Genomic DNA, 9886 nt, shown 5'->3' on the forward strand with positions numbered 1-9886 from the left:
ATGGTGGAGGATTTTCTTGAGGTCTTCATGGATGATTTTTCTGTGGTTGGTAATTCCTTTAATGATTGCTTGACAAACTTGGATAAGGTCTTGGCAAGATGTGAGGAGACAAACTTGGTGCTCAATTGGGAGAAGTGCCACTTCATGGTCAAGGAAGGCATTGTCCTTGGCCACATAATTTCAAAGAATGGTATTGAGGTCGAAAAGGCTAAAATATAGGTGATTTCTAAACTCCCACCCCCTACATCCGTGAAGGGAGTGAGGACCTTCTTGGGTCATGTGGGGATCTATCGTCGTTTCATCAAGGATTTTTCTAAATTGGTGAACCCTTTGGGTACATTTTTGGAGAAGGATGCCAAATTCCATTTCAACGAGGATTGCATGAAGGCATTCAAATTGCTCAAGTTCAAATTGACTACTACTCCTATTATCACAACACCAGATTGGATCTTGCCTTTTGAGCTCATGTGTGACGCAAGTGATGTGGCAGTCGGAGCAGTTTTGGGGCAACATATCAACAAAATCTTCCATCCGGTCTACTATGCTAGTAAGACCATGAATGATGCCCAAGTCAATTACACAGTGACTGAAAAAGAGCTCTTTGCTATTGTCTTTGCTATAGAGAAGTTTCGCCCGTACTTGATGGGTACAAAGGTGATTATCCACACTAATCATGCGGCGCTTCGGTACCTAATGAGCAAAAAGGATTCAAATGTGAGGTTAATGTGGTGGGTGCTTTTATTTCAAGAGTTCGATCTCAAATTTCAAGACCGCAAAAGCAGTGAAAACCAAGTGGAGGACCACTTGTCTCGATTGGAGGAGGAGGGGAGGTCACCTGACGGCCTTGAGATTAATGACTCCTTCCCCAATGAGCAACTTCTAGCCATTTCAATGACCGAGATGCCATGGTTCGCCGACTTAGCAAATTATCTTGTGAGTGGTATTGCACCAAATGAGTTCTCTTCAAACCAAAGGAAGAAGCTCAAACGGGATTGCCTTGACTATTATTGGGATGGACCATATCTCTTCCGGATTTGTACCGGTGGTGTGATTCGACGATGTGTGCCGAAGGAAGAACAAGTGGAAATTCTTGAGTCTTGCCACTCTTTACCATATGGTGGTCACCATGGTGGTGCAAGAACGATGGCAAACGTGTTGAGTTATGGATTCTATTGGCCTACCCTCTACAAGGACGCTAGTGATCTATTCAAGCATAGCGATTAATGTCAAAGGGCTGGTAGGATTTCTAAGAAAAATGAGATGCCCCTCACCACCATCTTGGAAATTGACATTTTTGATGTGTGGGGAATTGATTTTATGGGACCGTTCGTAAGCTCCTGTGGGAACACATACATTTTGGTAGTTGTGGACTGTGTGTCAAAGTGGGTTGAGGCAGTTGCTCTTCCCAACAATGAAGCTCGAAGTGTCGTGGCATTTTTGAAAAAGAATATCTTCACAAGATTTGGCATTCCAAGGGCCATTATAAGTGATGGGGGATCGCACTTTTGCAACAAAGCTTTTGATATATTACTTACCAAGTATAGTGTCACTCACAAAGTCTCGACCCCCTATCATCCTCAAGCAAGACGACAAGTGAAAGTCTCCAACCGAGAGATCAAGAGTATTTTTTCAAAGACCGTGAATGTCAACCAGACGGATTGGTCGAAGAAAGTTGATGATGCTCTATGGGCTTATAGGACGGCTTACAAAACACCGATTGGGATGTCTCCATACCGGTTGGTGTTCGTTAAAGCTTGTCACCTTCCGGTGGAACTAGAGCACAAGGATATGTGGGCATTGAAGAAGCTTAATCTTGAGTGGGATGTCGCAACTAACTTGAGGGTGGAACAATTGAATGAGCTTGATGAATTCCGGTACCATGCATATATAAGTTCTTCCTTATACAAGGAGAAGATGAAGTACCCCCATGACAAGTACATCCGGAATAAGGAGTTCAAAGAAGGCGATCTTGTGTTATTGCTCAATTCCCAATTACAGATATTTCCGGGGAAGTTGAAGTCTAAGTGGAGTGATCTGTTTGAGGTTGTGAATGTGACACCCTTTGGTGCATTATACTTGAAGAATAAAAATGATTAAGTGTTTAAAGTCAATGGTCACCGGGTGAAGCATTATCTTGGAAAAATTGATGATGGCCACGTCGTGGCATTAATTCATTTCAAGTGATTGATGATAATTTGCGTCGTGCCGCGACGTTAAATCAGGCACTTCTTGGGAGGCAACCTATGTTTTTTTTTTCTCTTTCTTCTTTTTTAGATAGGTTTTGTTTTGAGCTAATTGGTTTTGAAGTGAATTGCAGGAATCAGTGTGCTTTACAGGAACTGTGCTCGAAATATTGTCCAAGTGTTGAAAAAGTACGGACCGCACAATATTGAATGCCACAGCAGAGATGAGTCTGCGGCCGCACAATTCTTTGTGCGGCCGCGCAACTGGAGACCAAAAAAATACAACTCTCTGAAGTTTGGAATTACAAAGAAATGGTCATTCTGTGGCCGCACACGAAATTGTGTGGACCGCACAAATATCTGCGGCCGTACTCAATTTTGTGCGGACCGCAGATCTTCACAAGGGTTCAGGTAAAGAGTGCGGACAACACTAAAAAATGTGCAGCCGTACTCAGCTTCATTTTTTGACCTAATTTGGTAAACTTATAAATAAGCCCTCATAGTACTGTTTCAAACTTTACGCACTCTAAACTCTTGAGACTAAGGCAAGCACAGTGCACAAAAATAGTTTCACACTCCACACTCATTTCATCAGCCTAGATTCTACCATGAATCCTTCATCACTGGTATGTTCAATTCATGTTTAGATTTTTTAAGTTTTCTTAATTTTTATTTTTAAGTAGTATAGTTATTTTTAGGCCTAAAATGTCAAATGTTCATCATGTGTTCTTAGAATTGTGTGGGTAATCTCATATGCACTCATTGGGGGCTAGGTTAATTATATATCATGTTTAATTTGCCAATACCATGTTTAAACTATGCAAAAACATTGCAAAACCTAAGTTGAGTGTCGTATTATTTTGCATTGTGCTTCCGCACATGAAATTGTGCGGTCCGCAGATCCTGAGTTAAGACAACAATGTATACATGCAATGTGCAGACCGCACTCAAAATTATGCGGTCCGCATAAAAAGGTATGCGACCGCAGATTCAACTTTAGAGAACCAGTAATCTGAGCTTGGTCTTGTGCGGCCATACTCAAAATTGTGCAGTCCACATTTCAGTTGTGCGAGCGCACTTCAAAATTGTGTGGTCCGCATAAGGCAGTTTGCAGCCGCACTCAATATTGTGCGGACCACACTTTCACATATGCACACTATTTTTCCTGCAACTGTTAACACACTGCTTCTGGACTTTAACTGACTCATGTTACTTTGTATTGCAGACAATAGTTTGATCAAAAGGTAGAGGTGATACTTCTAAAGGGAGGGGTGGACCCTCCCAAGCCCGAGGCAAGGGTACTCAACCTCTCATAGTACAGACGAAAGCAATAGCCAAGAATCAAACCATTGGGAGAGGTAGGGCCACAGAGATCTCAGAATCAAGCTCTTATGTCCCGTCTAGGGAAGCCTCTGAGGGTCACTCAGTGGAGGTACAACCGGAGGCCTATTCCCAACCACCATAATTCACTAGGAGATACCAACTCCATAACGAACCCTCCACCTCAACAAGTTATTCTGAGGGTTCAGATGCCGGCAACCAAGGTTCAGAGCCCTCCTCTACACACACTCCCCCTTCTCCAGTTGCAGTAGATGATAATGATGATGTTCCTGACGATGGTAGAGGAGGTGACACTAGAGTGGGCGGTCTAGAGAGGTCGAAGAAGAAGGAGGCATGGGAAGATAGGTTTGTGAGCTTGACAACCTTCATAAAGTTCAGAGAATGGTGGTCCCAGAGATCGCTCACACTTGAGCGACCGTTCTTATTGAAGGATTTGGATAGATACAATCCAAATGTGCTTAGACAGTTCTGGGAGTGCAAGGGGTGGATGTGGTTCAACCAGAGTGTTATGGATGCCAATGAGGATTTGGTACGGGAGTTCTATGCCAATGTGGCACACATCAAGAAAGGTACCAAAGTGACCAAGGTGAGGAACTTGAAAGTCAGATTTGACCAAAACACTCTGAACAACTTACTTGGGGTTCGAGGAGGTAGAGCCAATCCAGTACTTGGAGAAGCTTTCTATGGGTGATGCAGCTCGCCCTTGGCTAGCAGAGATCTTGGCAGCTCCAGGACCACCACCACCGTGGATCACAGCGGGGGTTCCCATTGCACGGGCCACCCTTAATTTTGAAGTAAAAGAGTGGCAAAATTTTATGTGCAGCCGTATAGACCCGAGCCAGAATGAGAATAATATTCCAATCCCCTGGGCAGTTTTGGTAGAATCTATCATGGCCGGGTGCCCAATCAATGTGGGTGCCATCATGTCGGCCAACATGTCAGTTTTTGTTAGAAAAGGTGAAAGCTCCTACCCATATCCAACACCCTCACAACATATCTCACGGATGCAAAGGTGGAGCCGAGGAGTTTTGATACAAAGGTGCAGGCCAAAAAGCCCTTCTCATGGTACTCTTTGCAAGGTTCGGGGAACCCAATGTTCAAGGGTAAGGCAACTACTACCGTTGGCCAGTCTGATGAGCCATCGGTGGTGGTTACAGATTCAGCTGTTGAGCCTTCTACAGCTCCCATGCCTTCTGCAGCTGCCATGCCTTCCATAGCAGCCAGTCCTTCCACAGAGACAACTGACATGCCACCACCTTCATCTTCTAGACCATCAACATCAGTACCAGTGCCTTCCTTATCCACATATCCACTCACTGCGCCGCGAGTCTCTCAGACATTGGCGAGTCTCAACAACTGGATGCAGACAACTATTTCAAAGCTGCCTGATATATCCAATGATGTTGCAGCATAGTCTTCCACCCCAGCAGTACCACAGGTTCCTCCGTTAGTGAAGGAAACATTGAAGAAGATCTTGGACAATCAGAAGACCATTATGGATACATTGGTGGTACATGGGGGAGCTATTGAGGAGTTAGGTAAACAGGTGAAGAAGATGAGGAAATTTCAGACCTCGAAGAAATCAGTGGATAGATTGAGGTAAGAAGTGACCAAGATTGCAGCAGTTGGTGATCTTCCATTTGACCTACTGATGGAGACAGATCCATCAGTACTTGCAAACCCAACAACACCATCAGCAGAGGCACCAGCTGGCCAGTCTGGCGAGCCAGACCTTGCTGCCCATACTGCTGAGGAGGTGAGTCAGATGTTCACCAACCCCGTTACTTCCCGAGCAGAGGATGATGAGATCCAGTTGGAGGAGCCCGAGGGTGGTGATGCTGCCATGCACACTGAGACCACATAGGGAGTTTTCTTCACTCTCTACCATCCCTTATTTTGATTTTTGTTAAGCATTGAGGACAATGCTTATTCTTATTCAGGGGGGTGGTCTATTTTGGTTGATTTGATATGATATTGGCCTGTAATAACTATAATACTCTCTTTTTATCTTTATTTTCTTTTTCATTATGTATATATTCCTCCCTCTCTATTGATGTATATATTCGTTTTCCCATTCTCGGCTTGTATATTCATTTTTACTTTTAGTAGTTACTTCATAGCTTCTTTATTTTGTTTCTTAGTAGTTTAGCTTCTTATTTACTTTAATAGCTTCTTGTTGATTTGGTAGCTTCGTTTTATGTTTAAGTGATCAATAAGCCTTTGGTTTTCTTAATTCCACGGTTCTTTCCAAATCTCATCGAAAAGTTTCCTTAAAATCTATAACTCACACGACTATTCGTGAGTGGGGTCAAGGACCCGTCAAAACTTCTTATTCTAATGGGATCATGCTGTTTGCCTCGACATGATAGATACATCTATGGTTCATGCCGTTCGACCATCAACAATGCACACATTATGATGGATCGAGTCGTACGCTTCGGCATGATTATGTATCACACTCTCATGGGAGGTGGCCGTTCGCCTCGGTAATACAATAGATGTATCTATGGTTCGGAAATATTATGATGGATCGGGTCGTACGCTTCGACATTTCTATAAATTACTCTTGTGAAATTGTGCGTAATAATTTGGCAAGAAGCCAGTATATCTACGGGTTTTCCTGATTTGAACTATGACGATCTAACTAGTGAGGTCCATTATATATATATATATATATATATATATATATATATATATACTCCGATTGAGGAGGTAACTACTTGCTGAGAGCTTGAGATATTGCTGAGAAGAGAGTTGTACCACGTATTTACATTTGTTATTTTATTTATTTACTCTGACTCACATCTATTTACTTCTACTGTATCTGTCTTATTGGACCACTAGTAAGTATCGACGTCGACCCCTCGTCACTACTTCTCTGGAGTTAGGCTAGATACTTACTGGGTACGCGTTGATTTACGTACTCATGCTACATTTGTTGCACTTATTGTGGAGGTACATATATGTCTGATGGTCTTTTTGGGCGCAACGACGCGGCTATTGCGAGGACTTTACCGTGAGCTGCATTCCATGTTACGATCTGTAGCCCGCAGAGTTTCCATCAGAGTTATTTATATATTTCTTATCTAATTTGTATTCTAGACAGATGTTTTTATTATATTTTCTAGTTGATGCTCATGCACTTATGACACCAGATTTTGAGGGTTCCTACGGGTTGTTCATTATCGTAGTTCATGTAAATTCTATTTCACATTTTTTAATTAATAAAAATTATGATTTTAAAGTACTAGAATGAGTAATTAAATTGATCAATCACTGTTAGCTTGCCTGACGGCAACGTTAGGCGCCATCACAACCTATAGTAGATTTTGGGTCGTGACATATATGGACATACCTGATAGTTTTCCTAAAGGTCTTTACACAAATAGCCAAACATATTCATTCTTTACTTTTCTTTGTTGGTGTACATAGATTATATATTGATTATAATAATTATATACATATTATATATGAACTATTTATATATTATATATCTATCGGTTATTTTAAGTTTAAGTAGTTGGGTGAACGGCTATTTAGGTTAAGTAAATACTATAAGCAATCCGTGTTGGACCAAGACAGGGCGCCAAAGTCGGGCTTGGGTTTTGCTTGAGTTTATCTACTGTAGATCTACATTAATTTTTATATTTACTTCCTTCTACACACCTATTAAGGAAAAAATAGTTAGGAGTAAAATTTGACTAAATTATCTTTTATGTAATGAAATAATAAAAGAAGAAGAATAATATTGCAGAGAAAAGAGAGAGAGAATTCTTATTAATTATGGGATGATTTACAATGGGGTATAGCCCCTCTATTTATAGGAAAAAAATGACTTAGCCACAAAGTAACAAACTCTCTAAAAAATAGATATTCACTCTAAATACAATTCTATTCATAACATTTTATTAATTCTTTAGATTTTTTCTATTTACGTGCCTCTTAATTCTAGAATAATTAATGCAAATGATGAGGTTGAATAAAATAATTATTTTTTTCTTGATTTTCTATAATAAAAAATATTTAGGAATAACTATTTTTAACATTCTTGACAACTAAATGGGAATGGAGGAAGTATATCTTAGACTAATTGTATCTTCGTCAAAACCTAATTTATAAAGGTTGTCCCTTCGTCTTACATTCTTGAAATGCACATTTATAATTAGATTTAATAGGATTTATACATTTGTTAATTGTTCACATAGTTCCTAGAACTTCTAAAAATAGTGTGCAAAAATGGGACTATCTGAACCTTAATAAAGGCTGATAAATGACATTTTCCTTCCAAAAATTAATGTTACAAAGTACTCTCTCCGTTCACTTTTACTTGTCCACTATGGATTTTGCATACTTCTTAAGAAATAATAAATAAAATGCATAATTTATCATGATACTCATATAATTGATGCATATTTTTAATGGATTTGAGAAAATGATTTGAAATGAGTAATTAATACTATGGGTATAACATGAAAAAAGAAATTATCTTCTCTTGATATGCTAAAAGTGACAAGTAAAAGTGAAAATCTATTTTTAGAATACTGGACAAGTAAAAGTGAATGTAGGGAGTACAAACTCACCATAAAGTCTCATTCTATGTCTTTTAATAATTTAATTGCAGCACCTACTCACGTGTAGGGGTGGGCATCAATCGGTTCGGTTCAGTTTTCATGAAATTCGGCTCAGTTTATTCGATTTTCGGTTTTATATTTTTTACACCAATAATCGAACCAAAATTAGTTCGGTTATTTGGGTTTTTATTAATTCGGTTCAGTCGATTTTTCAGTTTGATTCGGTTGGTTTGGATATATAAAAAAGAAATAAGAAAATTAAACAATGGCTAAGCATCACATTTTTCACCAAAATAAAATGGCCAAATACCTAAGCGATCCCTTAAAGCTGGCTCCAGTTTTCATTTTAATACTTTAACTAAGCTCAATACCTATCGAACACTTTAACTTCAATAAAAATGTACCTATTAAACACATATGCTGACATGACATAGTGTCTGTAATTACACGCTCTTTTGAGAGCGAGGAAAGTAAAAGCAAAGGAAATAGACCTTAATTTTAATTTTTTCTCTTCTCTCTTTAATCTTATTTTTTTGTCACCTTCATCTCTAACACGACTCCACCATAGCCACGACCTTTAACACCAAATTCCATCCCTACTAGTCCATCACTGCCAAACCACCTAAACTTAGAAGCTTCTCCATTGTTGAGAATCTTACTCCACTGTAGTAATATTCCAATCTAAGTCTATCTCGATTTTGAGATTTAGGGAATAATTTTGGAGTTCTAATTTCATTTGAGTTGGAATTTGTTGGCTGAAACCGTTTGCTGGATGAGAATTAATTTGAGGAGAAAATTTGACCTCCATTAAAGGAGTTTCGAGCTTGAATTAAAAAAAAAAAGTTCTGAAAACTTTGACTAGAAATCAATTGGGTGTTATAGATTCTTGTTGGAAACATTTTTTAAAATCTGAATCTAATGTTTGAGTGCATTTTAAGCTGGTTCGAATTGGGTTTTGGTTCAAAATTTTCAGAGTCTTCATTGCAAGAAAGACGACTTGGCTTCCTTGAATTCATACCTATTTTTTGAATTTAATCACTGATTTATGTTCGAATTTACGAATATGTTTATTTCAATTGGTTGTTGTTTGCTCAGATTAGTGATTGTGTGTGGTTCTACTTGTTATTTGGAGAAGATGAAGAAGGGGTTCAGCGAGGAACTGCAGTAGCTAGGGAATTAGGCCGGTGATGAGTTGGGGACGATGGTAGGTGGGGGGTTGCAACGAAGGGGTTGTGGAGGGCCTTTTTTTTTCTTTTTCTCTGTTCAATTTTGATTTTTTTGTCTTGCTGACATATCATTTTCTCATTGGTCTTGTTTGCTAGGTAGATAGCAAGTGATATTCACGCCCCAACACACAATGTAGAATTATTAAATTTGTGTTTAATCATTACACTTTTATTGAAGTTGAAGTGTTCAATAGGTATTGAGCTTAGTTGAGATATCAAAATAAAAATTGAAGCCAACTTTAAGGGGCCGACTAGGTATTTGGCCAAATAAAATCAAGAACAAGTAAACAACTAAGAAATTAGTTGCACTCAATCCGTAATTCCTTATGCATTATTCATTTCGAAAACAAATTATTAACTCAATCCTTCAAATTATGTCTCTTTTACCTCCGGAAACTATTCCTCACTAGATGTGTATAGTTCTTTTACAACGAAAATACAATATAAGTTTTTTCTAAAAATTCACCGTTTAAACATTTAGCAACAAATGATGCACAAACATAGAACTTTATATCCTCACTGTAATCAGGATGTAAAATGCATTTCTAACTAATATTTCATTTTC

At 39.0% G+C, this 9886-nt stretch overlaps 1 protein-coding gene across 1 annotated transcript; it reads left to right on the forward strand.

Moving 5' to 3' along the window:
- Nucleotides 1-4215, forward strand: LOC138894427 (uncharacterized). Its single transcript, XM_070179125.1, has 5 exons — nucleotides 1-198; nucleotides 256-908; nucleotides 1233-1486; nucleotides 1778-2065; nucleotides 3767-4215. Exons 1-5 carry the CDS (start codon nucleotides 1-3, stop codon nucleotides 4213-4215), a joined length of 1842 nt encoding a protein of 613 aa, XP_070035226.1.
- The last annotated feature ends 5671 nt before the right edge of the window (nucleotides 4216-9886 follow it).

Source organism: Nicotiana tomentosiformis, chromosome 6 (assembly GCF_000390325.3).
Source record: "Nicotiana tomentosiformis chromosome 6, ASM39032v3, whole genome shotgun sequence".
In the NCBI taxonomy this organism is placed as follows: domain Eukaryota; kingdom Viridiplantae; phylum Streptophyta; class Magnoliopsida; order Solanales; family Solanaceae; genus Nicotiana; species Nicotiana tomentosiformis.

Coding starts and splice junctions, on each gene's coding strand:
- LOC138894427 (XM_070179125.1), top strand. CDS start 1: ATGGTGGAGGATTTTCTTGAGGTCTTCATGGATGATTTTTCTGTGGTT. Junction 909..1,232: donor TCAATGACCGAGATGCCATG/GTTCGCCGACTT, acceptor TTAATGTCAAAG/GGCTGGTAGGATTTCTAAGA. Junction 1,487..1,777: donor CATTCCAAGGGCCATTATAA/GTGATGGGGGAT, acceptor CGGTGGAACTAG/AGCACAAGGATATGTGGGCA.